Source organism: Lepidochelys olivacea, assembly GCF_965140295.1.
Source record: "Lepidochelys olivacea isolate rLepOli2 genome assembly, chromosome: 6".
Taxonomy (NCBI): domain Eukaryota; kingdom Metazoa; phylum Chordata; order Testudines; family Cheloniidae; genus Lepidochelys; species Lepidochelys olivacea.
In genome coordinates this window covers 59531681-59555579 of record NC_140416.1, presented here as the reverse complement: position 1 = coordinate 59555579, position 23899 = coordinate 59531681, and the positions used below count along the sequence as shown (strand labels likewise).

General features: G+C 44.7%; 1 protein-coding gene across 3 annotated transcripts in view; it reads left to right on the top strand.

Annotated features, from left to right (window-relative positions):
- The window catches only part of PLEKHH1 (pleckstrin homology, MyTH4 and FERM domain containing H1), an 83928-nt gene that overhangs the window by 10787 nt on the left and 49242 nt on the right, over nt 1–23899 (top strand). For all 3 annotated transcript variants that reach the window (XM_084629885.1, XM_084629886.1, XM_084629887.1), the window contains exons 3-6: nt 12331–12393; nt 17678–17827; nt 20819–20902; nt 23344–23425. In XM_084629885.1, the coding sequence (XP_084486011.1) occupies nt 12331–12393; nt 17678–17827; nt 20819–20902; nt 23344–23425 (379 nt within the window). The remainder of the gene's footprint in view (nt 1–12330; nt 12394–17677; nt 17828–20818; nt 20903–23343; nt 23426–23899) is intronic.

Here is a 23899-nt window from a genome sequence, read left to right as displayed (position 1 = left end):
AAAGCATAAGGCACAGGATTAACCTTTAGAAATTAAGAATAGTACTTTCAGCCACATGCATTTTTGCTGGGACCCCTTTTATTAACCTCATGTCTGTATTAATACAGCTTATAGTTTGCTTTTGATTCCCTCACTGGATCCAACGTGGTTTATGATAATCCAATTTAAGAGGGTTCAGCCAATCAGTTATTTGTATGGTGGTAGCAATTTCCTTCAGTCACAGTTAAGTAGGCAAGCTGCAGACATCCTAACACTTTTTTAATCTGTCCCTGATGATAATTGTGACCTACATCAGTTTTGCTCCATTTTACATTAGGAACCCTTGTTTGTACATTCCTTCAGAAAGCACAGTTATCTCAACCCCTGTAGTGATTTTCAATCTTACTTTCACTTTAATTACATTTGCACTAACATGATATAGAGCGTTCCAGTCCTGTTCACTTCACACTTCATACAGGTCTGAGAAACTCTCAGCTCACTTCATTTTGGGAAGGCAGCATCTGGGCTGAGCTCCTCCAAGGCCTGTCCATACTGGGGACACTTTCTAACCAGTTTTAAAGCCAGGCAGCTAAGCAAACTTTATGCACTGTACAGAGCCAGCGCGTAGGCCTGGTATTAAGGCAGCCAGACCAGCTTTTATGACACCAAGGAAATCTAAGCCTCATTTCTTAGGCTGTGTATAGCCACTTCCTAGTTTTATTTCTTTCCATGGAAATTCTTAGACTAAATCCACATCAAACTAATGAAACTGTTTATTAAATCTCCTTCTGGAGCATGAACACACCATACGCCTGTTTGACTCTCCCCTCCATAGAGCCTTTGATGAAAATCCTGGCCAAGGACAGTGGGATAGTCACCTGCTTCAGGGAGCCCCCTGCTATGGAAAGGGAAGTGACTCTGGGGCTAATCCAGCCCTTCAGTCAAAGCAATAGGCCCTTTGTTCCCTAATCTCAACAGTTTGGTTCAGTGATCAAGTTACTCTGTAACCAGCTGTATGGCTTTGTGATGTGGTTTAATGAAAGGTCAAAGAGCGGGGCCCCATATACTTAACGTATATCAGGAGGGGAGAGGAGAGGAGGACAAGTTAAGGGTCAGGTTTCAGGACATATGTGAACTTGCTTGTCCAAGTGAAGTTTTACAGTACACAGTGCCCCTGCTGAATACAGATTCTCCACCATCTGATCGTGGTTAGGTGGCCTGGGTCAGGGGTTCAATCTCTCTGAACTGGAAGACTGTCTGCAGACTCACTCACTCCTCATTCACAGTCTCTTACCAGCCTTGTAGCAACTATGGCAATTGCTTACATGGAAAGGGTATATTAGGAGAGCATCTGTTTGTTTAGCTGAAGGTAATAAGTGTTCTTTTTGAGGAGAGAGAATCCTACTGTCTGTTTTTGCTCTTCATTTCAGCTCTTCCTCCCTCTCTCTGTTCTGGTTCTTCCTCTTCCCCAACCCCTACCCCACCTCTTCTGAGAATGTCTGTCTCTCCTTCTCCTGTACCACACAGATTTCTCTTTCAGCTGGTACCTCTCCTTCCCCTGGTCCTGACAGCACTAAGGATCGGATCACAAACAAATGCACACAACCCAAATATTTTTCTCTGTTCATCTATTGAACAGATGAATGGAAATTGCCAAGGGGTGTCAGTTTGGGATGATGTGAAGGGGACACTTATCCACTGAATGGGAGTAAGCATTTGCCCTCTACATCCCCAGCACACTCATTTCACATAGGCCAGTCGTACTGCCTGGGCTGCCTCATTCCCTTCTTTCCTGGACATTCCTCACTTGCTGGTGGCTGGCTCCTCTTCCTTCTTTTCAGCTGCTAGTACAGTCCTCCAGGCTCTTCTTTACAATGAAGACCCTGAACTACGTATAAGCTGTTGAAAACAAGGAGGACCAGCATGATATAACTGACCAGCATTCTGCAGATGACCACGAAGTGCCTTATAGATTCCCAGTAGTCCCACAAGCCTCCATTTGGGAACCACTGGCCTATGTGAAATGAGTGTGCTGGGGATGTAGAGGGCAAATGCTTACTCCCATTCAGTGGATAAGTGTCCCCTTCACATCATCCCAAACTGACACCCCTTGGCAATTTCCATTCATCTGTTTAATAGATGAACAGAGAAAAATATTTGGGTTGTGTGCATTTGTTTGTGATCTGATCCTTAGTGCTGTCAGGACAAGGACACTCATCTCTAGGGCTCTATGATGAGGGACTAGAACAGTGTTTTCTCAGCTCCCATATATCTTTCCCTCCCACACACCCCTGCTCCAAATCTCTTCCCCCTCCCCTCACTGCAGAGTAGAACCCCTCTGTGTGCCAAAATTGCTACCTTATCACCCTGAGTGGACAGTCTCTTGCAACTCAGCTCAGACCTACTTCCTGGAAGTCCCTACTTTTGCCAAGTTGTTCATGAGAAGTATCAATGTAATGGTTACGGAGATATCAGAACAGTGACACTTTAATATATACAGTTTTAGTAAATTTGTTCAGCCATATAAAACCACTCCTGCTCCTATTGAAGATCATGGCAAAATTAACTGGCACCAGTTATGGAACTTTATCTGAAATTTTTAAAAAGAAAAAAAAATTGCCCAAAAAGAAATAGCTATTGCATAATTTAAGACAATACAAATATTTCCATTTTTTTTTATTCCAAGGGAAATAAGTTGTTAAGCAACCATCCCTTTAGAGCATTTGCAACCTAAACATTATAGCACTGAGAGAACTGGAAAGTGACCAGAGTGAAACTGACCAGTCTAGCATTGCTATCCAAGTGAGGTGAAGTGAAAATACTCCACAGGTAGTGTTGCCAATTTTAGCACAAGTCTTGTAATATTTGATATTTCTTACTTAGATTGTAAACTCTTTAGGCCAGGGACAGCCTAGCACCATGCATTCCTGGTCCATGGCTGCAGTTCCCAAGTGCTAGGGTAATACAAATGATAATGAAGCCTTGCCTGTTAGAATCAAGAGAATCTCAGCTTTCAAAAATGTTTAGCCCTCATAGCTGTGGATAAAAGTTTGAAAAAGTGAACCACATGTACTGTAAAGACTCAGAAACCAGAAGGCAAATAAAGAGTTTGGGTTTTTAAGCCAATCTAATGATATTTTGGGGGATCTGATCTGACTAATGATTTTTGAACCCTTGTGGCTGGTAATACTCTACATTCTATGATGCAAATACATTAAATGTTAAAAAGGGTTTCAGACTGAGTAATCTACAGTGCTGCTTGTAACATAAGGAATGTTTATAAAGCTAATACAATTTAACCCAGTGTCCTTTCCATGCAGTTTTGGACAGAGGAAGTGGAGTTGCACTTGTGAGGTTACGTATTGACAGCCTGATCCCATGGAAACTTAACTATATGAGTAAAGTTACTAAGATTTAGGTGTTTGTAGAATCAGGTCCTTAATAACTATGTCAAAGATACTAAAATACCATGTCTTTATGAGAAAGTTCTGCATTCCTCTCAGCCCGCCATAGGTGCTAGAGACTGGGTTCTAGGAGTATGTGTACATCATCAGGGATTGTGTGTCTTTGGTACAGGCATTTATTTCCACTCTCTGGGTTTCTCACACACAGAGGGGGATAATCATCTGTTGGTGAGTGACATGGCAGACTGTTGCCATGGCAGCATGATGACCTGGTTACAAGTGAGCTATGGGCCTCTCAGAAAAAAGAACACACAAAAAAGCTGAGCAACAAATTAACTTTAAGCCTTGGTTTTATTTTGAATGCCTGACTGAACATATGAGCAGAGGTCTGTTCATGTACGTGGCAGGCAGGTTCCTTTAGAGGGACCAGTTGCATGGCTTCTCACTTGTTTGTATGGAAGAGGGATGCATCTTATAGCAATCCTTTGAAAAGCCTCTTATACGCTCGGGTTTAATATGGCCATGGGGCTTTGACGCAGCTTCATTTTGAGACATTTGAATGACAAATCTTTGCCTTTCTGTAGCATATGCAGGAGATAGCATGGGATAATGGTGGAAGTACAGGAATGGAGTTGGGAGAGAGGCCTTTTAATCCTGGTTCTTCAACTGATTTGCTGTGTGTCTGGGGACAAGTCACTTCATCAATGTGACTCAGTTTCCCTATCTGTATAATTATGAAGTATTTTCAGATTTTAAAATGGAAGAAGCTATATAAATACTAAGTATTATTAATTCCCCTAGGAATATCAAAGAGCCTTACAAACAGGAGTATATTAAGTCTCATCGCAGGCCCTGTGAATTAGGTGATACACAACTGGTTAGTACAGGAAGTGAAGACTATCAGTTCACTTTAAACTGCATGGGGAGTTAGGGTGTCAGAAATTAACTCATCTGTAATTTAGCCTGGTCACCTCAATCTTACAGAAAGTGTATGGAATCTTTAGTGACCACAAGTAGTCATGACCTCAGTTTTATATCCTTCAAAAGTCACCAGTTAGAGTAGTACTAAGCCAGCTACCATGATGCTACTTCAGAGGGAAGAAAAGCCAATACTTCCTGACAAATCATGAGTTTTCTTGGAAATCTATCATCCAGGTCCTGACCTGCTCCAGTCCTGCTTATCTTGTGGGAGATAATGGTATCACAGCAGGAAGAGTTAATTCTGCAGGAATTAATAGATGGTTACATACCTAGGATATTCAACAGCATCTGGTAAAGACCCAAATCCAGGATGACAAGTTCCAAAGGTACACTCAGCAAGAGAGCATGGGTGCATTTTGAGCTGTCAACTCCATGCTCATTTGAATCATAAGGTGGGGGATGTTTCTATAAAATTAAGCAATACAGGCAAGGGGAGAAAAGTCACAGAAATGCCCATCTTGGGGGTAACAGTGAGGGCATAAAGCCCTTTCCTCCGCTGACTCTAACACAATGGTCATCCAGCATTGATTTTTGTTCCACATTTAAAGTGTCCCTAGTTTGCATGTAGCCCATACTGGTAGCTGTCAGAAGCTATTACCATTTGGCGGTGGCTATTCAGTGGCTTACTGTATGACAAATGTATTGGTGAATCTCCAGTCTTAGTGGACTTATGTTCATATGACAAGACCCACCACTACCATTAACACTAAATAGCCTCCAAGTTGACTTCTCTGCCAAGATTACCAAGGACTGATTGGCCAGGAATCAGAACAGGTGCAGCATGGATAGTAGCCAGGCAAGCTTCCATAACATTTCCCTGCTGAACTATTCCATCCTCACCTAGACGGATTACCTTTACAAGCTGGAGAGGAGTCAGGCTCCATGGCCCATTAAAGCCTTGGCCTCTTGGCTGAGAACACTGAAAATGAGGGGAATTTAGTGCTCATTGTGATATTTTATGCTAGCCCTACCAAACATTAAGTTTAGTGTATGTAATTTTGTTTGCTGTTTGATCATTAAAATGGGTGTACGCGCACACACACACACCGCCCTCTGCTACCTTCCATCTGAGGATATGAATATGCTCTACAATAATTAAACTAGTGCTTACAATCCCTCTGTCTGGTGGGGAGTAACATCATTCTCATTTTACATATGGGGACACTTGGGCCCAGAAGTGTTTATGACCGCATTTTCAAGAAGATGGCACTAATTTTAGGTGATCAGCTTGAGATGCTTAAAGCCCAATTTTTCCAAGGGACTGATCTGCTGCTCCCACTAACTTTAATTGCTCTTTACATTTTGTCCTCTGTCACACATCATTTCAGAGATAAATAGAGCCCAGCTGTGACAGGTTCGGTCACAGAGACCCCCTTGCGACTGTCACCTGATGTGCTGAGACTACCTCTGAGCCTGTTTTCCCTGCCAGCTTGGGACTCTAGAACCCTGCCTTGTTGAGCCAGACATGCTAGCCTGCTGTAACACAGACTCAGGTCTGGTCCATGCCCCCAAAGCTGCAGACTTAACTGAAAACAGCTTAGCAGGTCACCTGCCTCCAGTACCCGAACACTCAGCTCCCAATGGGATCCAAACCCCAAATAAATCCATTTTACTCTGTATAAAGCTTAGAGGGGGTAAACTCATAAAGTGTCTGCCCTCTATAACACTGATAGAGAAAGATGTACAGCTGTTTGCTCCCCCAGATATTAATCACTTACTCTGGGTTCATTAATAAACAAAAGTGATTTTATTAAGCATAAAAAGTAGGATTTAAGTGGTTTCAAGTAATAACAGACAGAACAAAGTAAGTCACCAAGCAAAAACATGCAAGTCTAAGCCTAATACATTAAGAAACTGATTACAGATAATATCTCACCCTCAGAGATGTTCCAATAAGCTTCTTTCACAGACTAGACTCCTTCCTGGTCTGGGCCCAATCCTTTCTGTGGTACAGTCCTTGTTACTTCCAGCAGACAGCTAAGGTGGAAAGCGGGGGTTTTCTCATGACTGCCCCACACTCCCCTGTCCTGCTCCATCCCTTTTTATAGTTTTGGCACAAGGTGGGAATCTTTTGTCTCTCTGGGTCCCCACCCCTCCTTCTAAATGAAAAAGTACCAGATTTAAGATGGATTCCAGTATCAGGTGACATGGTCACATGTCCTGCGAGACCTCATTCTTCATTACACACCCACGGGCTAGCCCACCCCACACCTTTACAGAAAGGCTTGCAGGTAAATAAACCATCTACAACCAGTTGTTCTAGTCAATGGGAGCCATCAAGATTCTAATCCACCATTAATGGCCCACACTTTGCATAATTATAATAGGACCTCAGAGTTATACTTCATATTTCTAACTTCAGATACAAGAACGATGCATACATACAAATAGGATGAACACTCAGTACATTATAAGCTTTGTAATGATACCTTACAAGAGACCTTTTGCATAAAGCATATTCCAGTTACATCATATTCATAAGCATATTTCCATAAAGCATATGGAGTGCAATGTCACACCAGGTATCCCTGTTCTTAGTTCTTTGTGTAACGCACACACCTCTTGGGTGTGGTGTTCTGTCCCATCTCGTGGCACTGAGGCCACTTAGAGAGAGAGAGATAAAATAAGTCTGCTCTACAGCCTTAGGTAACAGCCAGTTGGCTTTTAGCTCTTGTGGTAGAGGCTAATGCACTAAGCTCCAGAGGCCCCAGGTTTGATCCCGCCTGCCAGCGACTGGGGTCTGTCAGTATTACATGAGCTCAACTACAACTGTCTATCTGCTACCACCTGCTTCTGCCTCATAGAATATTAGGGTTGGAAGAGACCTCAGGAGGTCATCTAGTCCAATCCCCTCCTCAAAGCAGGACCAACACCAACTAAATTATCCCAGCCAAGGCTTTGTCAAGCTGGGCCTTAAAAACCTCTGAGGACGGAGATTCCACCACCATCCTCGGTAACCCATTCCAGTGCTTCACCACCCTCCTAGTGAAATAGTGTTTCCTAATATCCAACCTAGACCTCCCGCCACTGCAACTTGAGACCATTGCGTCTTGTTCTGTCATCTGCCACCACTGGGAACAGCCTAGCTCCATCCTGTTTGGAACCCCCCTTCAGGTCATTGAAGGCTGCTATCAAATCCCCCCTCGCTCTTCTCTTCTGCAGACTAAATAACCCCAGTTCCCTCAGCCTCTCATCATAAATCATGTGCCCCAGTCCCCTAATCATTTTTGTTGTTCTCCACTGGACTCTCCAAATTTGTCCTCATGCCTTCTTCTATAAGGACATTAGGAAGTACTGGAAGCTTCATATGCGAACATGTTCTTGTGAGGCTTCCAACATTTTTTGCAGACCCAGGATGGATTAAGACTAAATCATAGTACCCAGAACTACCAAAAGGCTACCCCAAAACCCTGTCGCCTCCCCAGAACAGTCTCTTGCTCCTACCACTTCTCTCCTAGAGAGCTTGTCTTCTACTCTGAGTTATTGATCTTTCTCTCAAGTGAGGCAGCTGACCAGCAGCAAACAGCTGTGCATAGAACTGCCATCTGCTGCTTCATACTCATCGCTTTGTCCAGGCTCCCTGTGATATTGGGCCCTGGATTCCAAGGGTCTGGGTTTAATCTCATCTTGTGCAGACTGAAGAGTTTGGGACAAGCATCTAAGTTTTGGGAATTTAGATAAACTGAATCTTTCACAGTTCACCCCTACTGCAAAGAATATATTTGGAAAAGGGGACAGGGAACATATGAGTCAAGTAGTAGTCCATATTGCAAAAGCATCCACCAATGCTGTTGCTGTAGTAAAGCAAGAGGGAATGAAAGGTCCATGTGTTTCCTAGGTGCTGTCTCTGGCCTCCAGGTTTTCCTGGCACGGAGTCAACTCTCCAGGGAAATGTTATGGGAATGGAGCAAGCTCTCAAACACAGCCCTGTGAACACAAAGGGTCTCCAGGACCCTATCCTACAGCTCTGTGTTTTTCTCCAGTAGGAGGATCAGTAAGTGTGCAAATATTACTTTGTTGAGAGAGAGAGAGATAGGAGCTGGGAAGGACTAGCTAAAGCTTGAGAGGGATCAAAGCCAGACAGGCTCTGAAGGAAGGAGTTCTTGACAGTGCTGAATGTTTCCATAGAAGAGGCTAAAGCCCTGGGGATGACACTGTTGAAGAACAACAAAGAGTCCAGTGGCATCTTAAAGACTAACAGATTTATTTGAGCATAAGCTTTCGTGGGTAAAACCCCCACTTCTTCAGATGCATGGAGTGAAAATTACAGATACAGACATAAATATACTGGCACATGAAGAGAAGGGAGTTACCTGAGGTTACCTGGTCTGTTAGTCTTTAAGGTGCCACTGGACTCCTTGTTGTTTTTGTGGATACAGACTAACACGGCTACCCCCTGATCCTTGACACTGTTGAAGAAGGGAAATAAGAACTGAACTTTATTTGGGCTTGATTCAAGCCCAAAATGTAGGTTTTATTAGAAGTGATGGCAGTTACAGAACTGAATGTAAACAAATATGTCCCTGAAATAAAGAATCTACTCATTTTAGGAGAGAACAGATATAAACCTTCCCCTGAAGCATCTCTGAAAATCTAGACCCAGCACCTTTGTACTAGAGCAGTGGTTCTCAAAGCCAGTCCGCCGCTTGTTCAGGGAAAGCCCCTGGCGTGCCGGACCGTTTTGTTTACCCCAATGGGGACTGCAGGACGGGTGGCCAGCACGTCCCTTGGCTTGTGCTGCTTCATGCAGCCCCCATTCACCTGGAGCGGTGAACCGCGGCCAGTGGGAGTCGCGATTGGCCGAACCTGTGGACGCAGCAGAGCACACTGTACTAGAGCACTGGAACCAGGAAATGAAATTGGTTAGAATACTCTGAGTACATTTCCCAGATCTGAGAAAGAGCTCTGTGTATTTGGACACTTGTCTCTCTCACCAAACAGAAGTTGGTGTTGGTCCTATAAGTTATTACCTCACCCACCTTGTCTCTCTAGGATACTGCCACAGAAGGAGTGGAGGTAGTTTGTGCCTCTTCTATTTAGAGGGTTATGAGCAGTGCTTAATTTGTGCCAGGACTTGCCAAGGCTGAGCCCCAGCTCTTCTGGGCTTGTTGAGTCAGTTATGAAAGTTAAAAAAAAAAAAATTGCTTCAGCCCCAGCACCTCTTTCATTGCAAATTAAGTACTGGTTCTGAGGCAGGGATGGGATGGGGGTATGACCAGGGTGAGGGCGATCCTGAAGGCTGCCCTAAGTTGTGTCACTGATGGGTTTTGAAGAACACAATCACTGGGATACAGGTCTGCCTAGCTTATACCCCATCACATTTTACACCCAACACATTTTGGGCTGCTGCAGAGACAGCACAGAGGCGGCAGAGCCTGATTTGTGCCTGGCACAGGGCCCCTCGACAGTGGGGATATGCACTGACAGGCCTTACTCCTGTCCTATCACAAGGGGAATGATAAACTGAGTCTTCTGTTAATAATGATGTGAATCTGACCCTCTGGTTTGACTATCCTAGCTGATTGAAATGCAAATGGAGGAAATGTGGCATCAATAGTGAAAAGTAAATTAGTTAGTGCTGAATCAATGCTACAGCATGCTGTTAGGATGTGCTGTGCTCCTTACCTGCTAACATTTGAGAGCTACAAAAAGGGATACATGAAAAGAAAAATAGGGACATTCTTTTAAATGCCACTGAAATTATGGAAAAGTCTTGTAGAATTTAGAAGGGATGAAACCAACAGAATCTTTACAGACCTTTAGTTAGGGATCCAAAGAAAAAATTCAAAAAAGTTATAGAATTTAATAGAGAGTGAGGTTTTTCTGTGTTTTTTTGAACTATCCTGTAGAATTCTATAGCAGGGATATAATTAGGGCCTGTAACAGGGTCCTCTGCCCGCCCCTCTTCCTGGGGCCCGCTAACTGCCCCAATAAAACTCAGAGAGGCTTCCTGTTATGCAGCACCTTTGACTTTATTTACACACACAGTTCTCCCACCATTAGTGTTGAGCTACGTACAAGGCTTACAGGATTAGTTCCCTCCTTCCCAAGCAATCAGCCCACAGCCAGAAGACTGCCCATTCTCCTGGTAGCCCCCCTTCATACTGGCTCCCAGCCCTCATAACTACTGGCTTGTCAGGCCCACAGGTGGAGCCAATCCCCAGGCCAGGAATCATGCCTGTTACACCAGTCCGAATCTATTCCTCTTGATTGGAGCTGGCTGAGCAGGGGCTAATTAGGTGCTTTTGCAGCAGCACCTTGCTACATGGCCCTACCAAATTCACAGCCATGAAAAACGCATCGTGGACTGTGAAATCTGGTGTGTGTGTCCGTTCCCCCCCCCCCCCCGGTGAAATCTTGTCTTTTGTGTGCTTTTACCCTATACTATACAGATTTCATGGGGGAGACCAACGTTTCTCAAATTAAGGGTCCTGACCCAAAAGGGAGTTGCAGGGGGTTCGCAATACCACCATCCTTACTTCTGAGCTGCCTTCAGTGCTGGGTGACTGGAGACCAGCGGCTGTTGGCTGGGAGCCTAGGTCTGAAGGCAGAACTGCTGCCAGAACAGCGCAGAAGGAAAGGTGGCAAATACCATACCAGGCCATCCTTACTTCCACGCTGCTGCTGGTGGCAGCTCTGCCTTCAGAGCTGGGTTTCCGGCCAGTCCCGCCGCTCTCTAGCTGCCCAGCTCTGAAAGCACTGCCACCACCAGCAGCAGCACAGAAGTAAGGGTAGTGGTACTTCAACCCTCCCGCGCCCCCTGCAATAACCTTGCGACCCCCCCCAACTCCTTTTTGGGTCAGGACGCCTACAATTATACCACCTTGAAATTTTAGATTTCAATAGCTGAAATAATGAAATTTATGATTTTTAAAATCCTATGACTGTGGAATTAACCAAAATGGACCATGAATTTAGTAGGGGCCTAGATACAATTCATTATCAAAGTCTATAGAAAGTTTACAGTTTCTGTTAACTCTATAGGGGTTCTATAGTGGTTTGGAATAATAGAGTGAAAAAACCCTATACTTTGTGCTATAAGTAGGGCCTGTAGGGACAGCTGGCATGTGTGTTAGTTGCCGGGGTGCCACTTCTTGCTTCAATTGTCCAACAGAGGTTGTAACCACTTGTAAAGCCTATGATATTTTTGGCAAAAATAGGCCCTACACCAAATTCTAGCTTGGGTAACTACATTCTGCCTCTAAATCCTCTCTCCAGTTTAAACTGGATACAGTTGACTTCATATTTTATCGTTACATAGTTATGTAGTGTGTTAACTAGTTGTTGTGTTTCACTCCAGACATGGCTGCATTTCACTGAAGGTGAAGGAATTCCTGTATGTTTAGGATTAAATTCCATACTCTTTAATCAAGCAGAGACATCCATTGACTTTGCTGTGAGCTTTCCTTCAATTAAGGACCAGTTAGTTAAATTCTTTGGGATAAAAGGTACAATAGGAATGTTAAATGATCATTAACCTGTAGCGTTGGTGAGATTAGGGGCTGCTTTTGTAGCTAGACCACAGTATCTACTCGACCTATTTAGATTTAGATAGTGTATGTAGCCTACTGGGAGCCATTCAGAGCTGTATTCAGTTTTATTTCCCCCTATTAAAGAGTCACTGTTTGGAGAAAGCACAGGAAAGAAGGATGGGCTATAGCCACACTACTTGCAGAGACAACCCACCAAGTATAAATTGCAGAGGCGGGTCAGGGCACCAGGGATGTTCCTTTGACCCATGTAATGAATGGTGAAGCTCACTAATGAGGAAATGGTTCTTGCAAATCCAAAAGGGGTGGCAGGGTAGGCTGTGGGAGATCAAAGATCTTTGTTTCCTGGTCAGAGCTGTCCAGTTAACCCCATGAATGCCAAAGATCAAAGTTCCTGTTAAAGAAACCAGCAGCTTATGAGTAAAAAAAAAATTAATGATTCTGCTCACTGTCAAATCTCTTTTCTGGCCGTGAAGATGCAGGAGCTGGAGCAGAGAGTAGTCGAGGCAGAGCAGAGGGCTGAGAATGCAGAAAAACAGGTAAGAGGTTCTCCAACACTGACACTGTTATGAACCCAGCAAGCCTGCACTCTTAATAGTCTCCAAACCACTGTAGAGAGAGCACCCAACATTATGAAGCTTCACTGGGGAGACACTTATTACAGAGCAATGAATTAATATTTCTGGTCCTGCCCCGCTATCCTCCTGCCTGAGTTTCAAGGGTGGCCCTAAAGGAGTTAAGCCCAACACATGACACCTGCATTTCAGTTCTGCAACCAAAATAGTTGAAGAATCCTGCAGAGAAGCTGCACCTTTACCTACAGATCTGTGGCATGGAGGCAGATAAGCCAATGGAGTGACTAATTGTCACACAGTATGTCACACTGGACCACAGAATAACAGCGGGCTATTGCAGATCAAGATTGAAGTGCAATGTTGGGGCACCATAGAGGCTGTAAAACACAGTGCAATGCACAGGAATGCTGTTGTGAGACTGACTTATTTCCTGGCCCCAATCCCATGACATTGCTCAAGATTACAAGATATTATATACCTATGTCACGTTGCATGGGGGTCAGTATCCACTGGTTCCTGTTTTAGGGGCCTCAGAGTGGAATAGCCGGCGCTACTGCAGTTCAGGATTGAAGTACATTGACATAGCTTTTAGAGGGAAGCTTGCATTGCCCCAGGAGCATCATCTCCTCTCTTCCAGGAGCCCCATATCACTCCAGAGAAGTAACAAAATAGCTTAAATTCCAGACCCATTAGCCCTCATGTGGGATTCTCTGACCCTGGTGCAGTTTTTCCAAAGTGAAAGCAAGTGTACTATGAAATGTAAACAAGCAACATCTCAACTAGAAACATCCCAACCCCCAATAAAATTATACTGTGTGTGAAGTTAACGACGAGCTGGTCCCCGTGCAAAATGTCTGGGTTGTTGGCACCATGCTATCAGAGGTTCCTCTCCTCCCCCTGCTCCCTGTGAACAGCTCATTCTTGAATGCTGAGATGATAATGGCAGAAGTGAGTGGGCAGCGGATTAGGAAAGGATTGAGCATGGGACTGTAACACAGGTCAGTGGGTGAGACAGGCAAAGAGATTGTAGCTATTGCTATTGTTGAGGTCACTAGACCACCTGGTGACTTAATTAAAAGGTAATGGCCTTGATTCAGCCTTGCTGACACAGAGGTGGCAATTGCACCCCCTGAACCAGCAGAGCAATGGCATCTACCTCTCCTCTCCAGGTGTTCTGCCAGGACAGCATTGTTTTACATTCCAGCCAAGGCTCTGTAGGAAACCCACTAACAGAGGCTGACCCTTCCAGCCGATTCTTCCCACTTTCTGGGAAAAACAAGCCCGTTCTGTACTTCTGGCAGAGTGGAGATTCTTCAGGTTGGTGGTGTGTGCCACTGTGACTGACCCTTACCGTAGCACACTTTCCACCAGTGAGAGGCCTGCAGCCCAGGCTGTACTGCCATACATGGGCAGAACCCAGGGGAGTGACTTGGGCCCCAAAAGTTGCTGCTTTTCCAACAGCACTACCCATATCAATATCGAGAGAGAAGCAGCTTTTCAGTAGAAATGCTTTAATTACATCCAACAGCTTTAGGAAGTGGAGCTGCCCCTCCCACAAACAGGTATATTCTGGGTGAATAAGAAGCATTTGGCAAATGAAAGGGCTCCCCATGGAGTTTAGAGTCTTTTGTTTTCTTTCACCCCATGAAACTGGCTGTTTGGATTGCTAATTCAATGGGCTCCCACAGCTGCCATCCTCAATTAAAGAAACCACATGTCTGCAGTCCCTACTCTGAGCCTCCAGCACAGAGTCAGCACTCGGGCATCAGACACACACATAAAAAACATCCGACTCAGTGAGCTTAGCTTTCTGGCTGGGATGGCAGATGCCTGCCTTTCTGATTCAGTGCAAGGGAGAAGCAGTTTGCTTCTCTCTGTCTAATGCAGACAGACAAGGGGACAAAACACAGCTTCTGCAAGTCTGAGGTGAGGGCTGCCCAATGGAGCGTAAGCTGCTCTCTCATGCAGAATCTGTGAAGAAACCTGGTCATTGCCAGCACTCTGCCATGCTGGCCCTAAGCCTTTGTCAAGACAGAATGGCATTTGGGAAGAGCTGGTCTGAGAATTATTCACAACTCAAGTCTTACTGACAAGACAATGGTACCGGGTATTTGACACTCATTAAGTTTTGTAATTACCAGGCTGAGTTCATAGAATCATAGAATATTAGGGTTGGAAGGGACCTCAGGAGGTCATCTAGTCCAACCCCCTTCTCAAAGCAGGACCAATTCCCAATTTTTGCCCCAAATCCCTAAATGGCCCCCTCAAGGATTGAACTCACAACCCTGGGTTTAGCAGGCCAGTGCTCAAACCACTGAGCTATCCCTCCCCCCAGTTAAGCTGAAGGAGGTCAGTTTGTTATTGGTAAGGAACTTTACTATCTAGCAAAACAAGTTCTTTATAGAATCTTCCATACAAACTAGACTCAGACACTTCACAGGGTTAGATGATGATGATAACAGTGGGAATTAGGAAATAGGCTTGGGAAAGAAAGTAGTAGTAGTCGTCTCAGAGGGTTGCAAAGAAAAGTCAGATTCTAGAGCACTAAAACTTTGTAATACAAAAGAATTCCCACCTGTTCACATGAACTAGTGTTGGCATCCTGCTGGACCTCAGCCGGATTTGACATTGTTGACCATGAGATTCTGCCATCTCACCTGAGAAAGATAGTAGAAGTCCAGGGTAGAATGTGCTAAAATGGTCTGAGCCAGGGGTGGGCAAACTTTTTGGCCTGAGGGCCACATCTGGGTATGGAAATTGTATGGCGGGCCGTGAATGCTCACGAAATTGGGGGTTGGGGTGCGGGAGGGGGTAAGGGCTCCATCTGGGAGTGCAGGTTCTGGGGTGGGGCCATAAATGAGGAGTTCAGGGTGCAGGAGAGGGCTCCAGGCTGGGGCAAGGGTGAGGGGGGTGTGAGGGCTCCGGCTGGGGGTGTGGGCTCTGGGGTGGGGCTGGGGATGAGGGGTTTGGGGTGTAGAAGGGTGCTCCGGGCTGGAACCAAGGGGTTTGGAGGGCGGGAGGGGGATCAGAGCTGGGGCAGGGCGTTGGGGCATGGGAGGAGGTCAGGGGTGCAGGCTCTGTGCGGCACTTACCTCAAGCAGCTCCTGGAAGCAGTGGCATGTCCCCTCTCCAACTCCTACACAGAAGCATGGCCAGGTGGCTCTACGCGCTGTCCTGTCCGCAGGTACCGCCCCTGCAGCTCCCATTGACCGTGGTTCCTGGCCAATGGGAGCTGCGGGGGTGGAGTTTAGGGTGGGGACATGTAGGAGCCAGAGCGGGGACATGCCACTCCTTCCAGGAGCCATGGCACACGTGGAGCAGGGCAAGCCCCCAATCCCACTCCCTGGCGGGAGCTCAAGGCCTGGATGTGGCCCACGGGGCATAGTTTTTCCACCCCTGGGCTGAGCCCTTCCTGCAATATCACTCCCAACAAGCAGTGATGAGGAAATTGCACCCCTTACTGGTGGAGTTCCACAAGGATCAATTTACTCTCTGATCTTTTTCCACATCTATATGCACCCACTAAGTGAACTGGTCAGATTGCACAGACTCAAGTGCCAGCAATTTTCAGATAATACTTGTCATTTACCATGTACAACCACACCACTACCACCAAGGTGGCCCAGTGCTTGTGTGAGATCAGCTTTTAAATTAATACCAATTGGCTAAAGCTAAACCCAAGCAAGGCAGAGGTGATGCTGGTGGGCAGATGAAAGTATTCTGAAGGACTTGCAGCCCTGCTGCAGTCTCTGGTCATTGAAGACACGTGCCTACAATTGGTCAGTTCAGTCCATAGCCTAGGTGTACTCTGATTTTTCTCACATAGCAGCATCTGCAAGTAACATTTTTACCATCTACACTCGGCTAGAAAATTCCATCCCATTCTAGTGGACAAAGGTCAGGCCTCAGTTATTCACTCATTCATCACCTCTTAGATGGTTTATAGCAATGCCTGGGCATGAAGTCTTCCGCACTGCAGAATGCAGTGTTGTCTTCTGCGTAACTCCAGCTACTGCAAAATGCAATGTTTGTCTTCTCAGCAACACAGGCTATGGCAAACATATCAGACCTGTCTTCCACTAGCTAAAGTGGCTTCCAATAGACTTATCAAATTAAGTTCAAGGTCTGTCCTTATCTTCAAAGCACTCCATGACCTGGGCCCAAGATACCCACAAGGATCATCTAAAGCTCCAGGATGGAGACTGTGGTCAACAACTCTGCTCCACTGGGACAATGGACTCTTAACAAGAGTAAAGCTCATCTGTGCAGGAGACAGAACTTTCTTTGGTGGTCAGCCTAAGACTGTCTCATGAACTCCTCCAGGAACTAGGGACCATCACAAACCTCACCACTTTCCACTCCAAGTGCAGGGTGCATTATTTTGACCTTGCCTTCTCTAATATAAACACATAGCTGCAGATAGTTATATTTAAAACACTCCCCCTTCCTCAAAACAAGACACTTCACTGCACATGCTTCTCCCTCTCGGGAGAGGATGAGAGAGCACACACACAAGTGTTAGGTGGCTTAATGCACTACTAGAAGGCCATCAAATACTACAGTGATAAGCATGGTATAAAAACCTACATAAAGTAGAATAGAAGGGAGCCCAAAGGGAGGCAAGGCTCTGATGGGTTTCAGCATTTTTACCACTGTGTTAGTTAGCAGGTTTAACCTGCACAGTTGCAAAACCACCAGAAGCTGTCAAAGCTTTGTCTAAACTAGGGATCATAGCAGTGGGAGTTTTTTGGTAAGTTTCCCCAGTGTAGTTACAACACAAAGGCTTTGAAGAGGACAAGTAGGATCTTGAAGTATTGAATCTGGTATTAATGGGGGTAAATAATTCAATATGGTATTCGCAGTAGTCAGTGTAGAGAGCCCTGCCTTTCTATATAATGTAGGGTATTTATATGGCCTCCCTATTACCACAGATTGTGAAGTGCTCAGATACAAACTTGTATCTTCTCTTGTTTCTCATTGCCTTTCACCCTGTCCCCTAATGATGCCAGTGGCAATGTCAGAACTGAACACACTGCATTTGAAAATAAAATTAATTGCAGAGTACCTTAGGCCTGTAAGAGTGTTTTTTTCAAAGGTCAGATTTTTCTTTCTTTCCCTCCATCATAAAGATGAGCCCCCATTCAGAGTGGTTACCATTAAAGAAACTCATGCCATCACATTCAATTTTCATTAACTCCACCACCACCACCCATGGTCATTACAGTGAAAGTGTGAGGGTATCTTTCAGGTCAGAGAAATGGAAGAGAAGGTGAAATTGGCCAATATGAAAACCAGCGAATCAGAGAGTACCCTATACAGAAAATACCAGGAGCTGCTGGGCACAGTGCAAGGAAAGGATGATCTGATCGGCAGACTGAAAATGCAGCTGGAGAAACAGGTAAAGCCACCTTCCACTGGGAGATCTGTAGCATGCATGGGCCAGTGGGACTGTAGGTAACATATGGTGCAAGGCTTTGCTTATCTCTCTAGCATCCATGTGCTTTCATCTATGCCAATCTATGAAGGGAAACAATCTCCTTCTGGCTGGTAGGGTGACCCGAGTCTTTAGTACAATGGTTCTCTGATCAAAGCAAGATTCCTCTCCTGCCAAGAGAAAAGGAGTACTTGTGGCACCTTAGAGACTAACCAATTTATTTGAGCATAAGCTTTCGTGAGCTACAGCTCACTTCATCGGATGCATGCTGTGGAACTCACTTCATCAGATGCATACTGTGGAAAGTATAGAAGATCTTGTGTATAAAAAGATCTTCTATACTTTCCACAGTATGCATCCGATGAAGTGAGCTGTAGCTCACGAAACTTTATGCTCAAATAAATTGGTTAGTCTCTAAGGTGCCACAAGTACTTCTTTTCTTTTTGCGAATACAGACTAACACGGCTGTTACTCTGAAACCTGTCTCCTGCCAAGGAGAAATACAGGAATCCAAATAGACAAAACCAAAGTCAAATCTGCCCCCATTTAAGTTTGGGCTGATGGTGATTCATAATGGGATGTGAAAATGCTTTATTGGGATGACTGGTTTAAATTCAGACTAGACTGGGAGAGTGGACATCTCAGACTGAAAACAGCCTTTGACATCCTGGTTGTCTATATGATTCAATTCTTAAGTGTAGAGATTTTAGTGGTTCTGGGGTGTGGTAATAGGATAGTGAGTCTCTTACCATTGTCTTTGATCTGAATCTAGTCTGGGTCATTACAATTTGATTGATGTTCAAAGGCCTATGTAAAATGCATTATATAAGATTTGCCAGGTCTTATCAAACCACTGGTCAATCAAGTCTGAAATCTCATCTCCAGCAGAAGCTGGCACCTGATGCTTCAGAGGAAGGCAAATAAGTAGAGTAATACACATTGCAAATGTTACAATGCTGTACTCAAGGGGGGAAAGGGAGAGAATGCTACCTCCCTGACATGAAGCATGAGATTTGATAACATTTGTAGTTAAGCATATTAAAGTAAGAGTCATTATTTGGTCATAGAATTATCCAGGACTATTTAAATCCAGAAACAGTATCTGAACTAGATGTGCTGCTGTGGCATTGAGTTGCACAGAGCAATTAAAACAATGAAGTAGCAGTTTTATTTTTATTTGTTGTATCTGTACGTGCCAATGATTGAGTGAACCCTTTATTCTCTTACTTTGTGAGAGTGCAAAAAGGAGGCGAGTGATCATTTTTACTATCCTTAGTTTCTAATGAACTAGACTCCATGTTATAAAAGCCTCCAGCAGCTTTGGCACAAAACCACTATCACAATTGTCACCTTTGTTGTCAGCCTCAGTAGAGAGGCCAATGGCTAAAGGAGCCAGGGAGACTGAACTTCTCCCTCTTGCTCGTAGGCTTGGTTTCTCCTTGTAAGGTATCTAAGCTATTTTTGGAGTGGGGAGCCTTGCACTGCCACCACCCACGCTATACCTGATCTGAGGCTAAACAGAGGCCTTCACTTTCCAGCAGTATCAGTCTAGCATCTTTCAGCAGCAAATTCCCTTAAGAAGGGAAAAAGAGAAAAATGACATAACCGCAAAGCTGATGGCATGGTGTCATTACCCTGGCAATCACTTGGGAAGAATACTCCCTGTTTGATTTCTCAAACATTACTCTTCGTAATATTATTGTAGCACCTAGGAGACCTGGCCAGGAACTTATTCTAGGCACTGTACACACACAGAACATACCTGTAAAATCCTCCTTGAGTTTCCCCTCATGGTAGGAAGGTGCCCCGTAGGCACCCTGACTCAGTTCCCCCTTCCCTCCCAGGGTCCCTCCAAACATTTCAGTGCTGTCTTGGGCTGAGAACAGTTTTGTCACAGGATAGTTTTTGATTAAGCACATCTCAAAGGCATAAACTAGAGCCTCTGGCTCTGCTGCCTTTTGTCACTTTTGACTCTTCTTCAGTCCTCAATCTTCCTTCAAATAGAAGGTTGCTGGGCTTATCCCCATCGTCTCCTGATAAAGTTTAGAGGCTCAACCAAAGCTCCAGAGTCTCCATCTGTCTGCTTTTGGCCTGTCTCTCTTCCTTCCAACTCCCAGGCCTCCTTATATCTCCTGACCCCAGATGCTACCTCATCCCCTAATCAGTGGTAGCTAGGATACACCAGTTCAGTCACAGGAGGTGTGACACATTCTTCCTAAAAAGGGGCTCAGTCACTCTGTGACAATATACCACCTATAGACAGCCCACTGCTCCCTGGGTGTCCAGTCTCAGGTCTTGAGCCTGTTGTCCCCGATTATATTACGTTGACTTTGGTTTCTCAGTGAGAGCAACAGCTGTGTGTCACAGGGACCTTGATGGGATTTCAGGCTTTCAAAGTAACCATCCTTCCTAAACCTCCAACTCTAACACCTGCCCTCTAAGCTCCAGATAGAACTATTGACATTTATAGAATTCTCTTCATTCTGAAGGACTGCAAAACATTTTACAAGGTACACACAGGAATTGTTTAATTCTCCACTGACATGTAGCCACCGATTGGGTGGAAAACTACAGCTATTTAACACCGCAGAGCAACATTACATAATAATGTAGGATAAGAGGAGTAGAAGACTATGTACAAATGAAACTCTGGGAGGCAGAATGTAATTGCTCAAGATGGAATTAGGCCAAGATACAACAGGGCCCCAAAACAGATACCCTGGAATTGTTAGCCTAAATTTTCAAAAATGACTCAAGTGGATCTTGAAATCACCAGACACCTTAAAGGGGCCTGATATCAGAGGCCAGGTGAGCATTAATATCTAACTACACTTTAGTCCTGGGACCACTTCACTAAATGGAAGTTCCAGTTTATAAACCACTACTGCTACATTAACCCACTAAGAACATCATGACCATGTTCCCATAATACATTTAATCCTCTCTTTGCCACAGAAGCAGTTGAGGGCTGAGGAAGCTAAAATTGTTCAAGACAAAGCTGCCAAGATCAAGGAATGGGTAACATTTAAGCTAAGAGAGGTGAGTCTCCAGCCTGTTGTCAGCTTCTGTGGTGTGCAGTTGGGAGTGGTGATTCTATATGTTGCTGGAGTTGTAAATCGAGCACTTTGTATGGACAATAAAAGCAAGATATTATTACTCCTGGGGGAATTCTGTACCACTGCCTCATGCCAACAGGCAGGATGGGCTCTCCAAAGTCATTGACAAAATGTGGTCACTCAAAGGCATAGCTATTGTGCCACCCAGTTAACTAACCAGCCATCAGACTGGAGTGTGGGTGATATCTACATACAGAAACTCTTTATGTCAGGTCTCTTCTTGCACTGAGTGAAACTTTTAATGTTGTCTTAAATGCTTGTATTCTCCTACACTGGCTTACTCCTGTGGGAATTCAACGCCACTGAACAGGCGCATACTTAATGTGCCATGCATATTTTTAATTTTTTGCACTGAAAAAAGCTTCTGCCAGAAAGTTGCTGCAGTTCCATCTTTTGCCCACAAGAGGGCACTACAGTGTTAGAACAGAGCAGCCTCAGCAGAAAATACTTCAGCTGGAAAAAGAAAAGGAGTACTTGTGGCACCTTAGAGACTAACCAATTTATTTGAGCATAAGCTTTCGTGAACTACAGCGAAGTGAGCTGTAGCTCACGAAAGCTTATGCTCAAATAAATTGGTTAGTCTCTAAGGTGCCACAAGTACTCCTTTTCTTTTTGCAAATACAGACTAACACGGCTGTTACTCTGAAACCTGTCATTCAGCTGGAAAGCTGCTGTAGTTCCTCCTTTTTCCCACCAGATGGCGCTGTGGTGATAGAACAGAGCTACAGCTCCTGGCCAGCTAGGGAAGAGAAAAAGCCTGCCTTATTCACAGTGCCTGTGGGGCTAGGTCTGGAGAAAGGGGATATGGGGAGACAGACACTGTGGGGCTGCTGGAGAGTCAGAGGGGGGCTCATAAGGGCTAGTGTGGGACAGACTGGGGCAGGGGCTGAATGAGAGTAGAGGCGCAGGGCCACTGTGGGGAGGGAGGTGCAGGGCCACATGGGGATCGGGAAAATGGCTGTCTGAGTGGGAGTGGAGGGACACATGGGGGTCTTTTTTGTCATCTGTATTGTTACAGACATACTTGCTGACAGGTATTTTGAAATAAATGACCAAAAATAATTGAAACGTGGTATGATTATATTGTGTTATTTTGATAAAATATGCAGAATTTTTCAGAATTTGAAAATATTGTGTGCAGAATTTTTAATTTTTTGGTACAGAATTTCCCCAGGAGTAAAGATATTCACTGCCACAAAGGAGTTAATGTTTGCCAGAGCACACAACTCATGATGCAGGGGCAGATCCTCTGTCCTTGACTTAGGACAATTTACTGATTTGGGCAAAGTTTGTGCCTAATGGAGTAAACTGGTGCTGAGTTGCCATGATCAGATTTCCACCTCCAAGAACCAGAATTTGAAGTAAATTGTTCTCTCATTTAGAGGAAGCAAAAGACTTCCCCACGGTCACCCTCTCCTGTGAATCCTGAGATGCAGTTCCTGTCATTCCTCCTGAGGCAGCACCTGGCACATAGCCATTTTATTTCCTGCTATTCCTTAAAGTTACTAACTCTGTGTGACACTGTTTTCCTCCAGCATGGCATTCCCTCATGTCTGCCCTTCCCCTCTCTTCCAAACCCCTCTCAGCTCCTGGGGCTTTACCTCATTCCAATGCCCACTTAAGTCAATGGGATTCTTTCCACTGACTTCAGTGCGCACTGGATCAGTTTCCTGCTGTCCCATCTCAAAGCACTTTTTAAAAGACTCAGTAACTCTTTACTCCTTGGATTGAGGCCACACATACATCTCCAAACTTTGGATTTCTCAATTTGTTTCAGGAAGGAAGTTGTTAGCATGGTGCTTTACACCTATAGGTCGTGCAGGGATTCTTTATGTGAACCCTGTGTTTGGGTGAGAGTCCCCAGTCTCTTTAGTACTGCCTGGATTATTCGCTGTGATGTGTTTCTTTCCCCTCCCTTGAATATGTATTCGTGAGGGTTAACTTCATGTGTTCCCCACCCAGTCCCTCCTGGCACAGGGGGTATCCCATTACATTGTGTGCAAGAGGAAGGAAAGCTGACACTCCCAAGTAATAGTAGTTTAGCTGTCTCTTTCATACCAATTGTTTTCCAAAATATTTTACAGGTAAATTATAAATAATAGCAGTGAGAGAAATGATGGGGCCTATGCAGGGGAGAAGAAAGGTGCTTTCCAAGGATATTTGGGAAGAGTGGGTAGGTGCAGAAGGGCTATTCCAACTGGCAGAAGCTGCTGCTGAGAAGGGCTTCAGAGCTTAAAGTTAAATTTATCTGTTCTTTTTCTTGTTCTTATCTTGACACTTAATTGCAGTCAGACACCTAAACACTTCTTAATGTTGGGGAGAGTGTGTGAATAATTTTTTTCAGTTTTTATTATTGTTTCATAGCTTGAGCTAGGAAATTACCACCTGAAAAACTGTAATCAGAGGCTGACAGAGCAAATTGAAGCCCTTCAAGATGCATTACAAGGTAAATATGTTCATTTTGGAATTGTAACCTAGTAACCAGCTGAGGACTGGTAGTCAGGAATCATGGGTTCTGCCATAGATTAGTAAGTATGACTTGGGCAAGTGGCATAACCTCTGTTCCTTAATTTGCCCATTTTTGAAATGTGAACAATAATGCTGACCTGTGAGGCTTAATTATATCAATGTTTGTAAAACCATCTGGATGGAAGAAGCTATAGACGGCAAGTTGCTTTTATCCTAACAATGCTCCTTATTTGGTTCCAGTGGGGATTGAATCTTGGACCTCTGGTTTAGGAGGCTGCGACTGCTTCCAAGCTAATGGGCCTGGCTGGTCCTTTTGCTCAGGGGGTCAAGGCTGTCATTGGCAAACCTTCATTGACTTCAGTAGTGCAAGATCAAGTCCTTGATGAATTTCACTATACTTCCTCCCTGGGTAGAGGCATCCACATTGCCAGAGAGTCACCATCACAAGAGG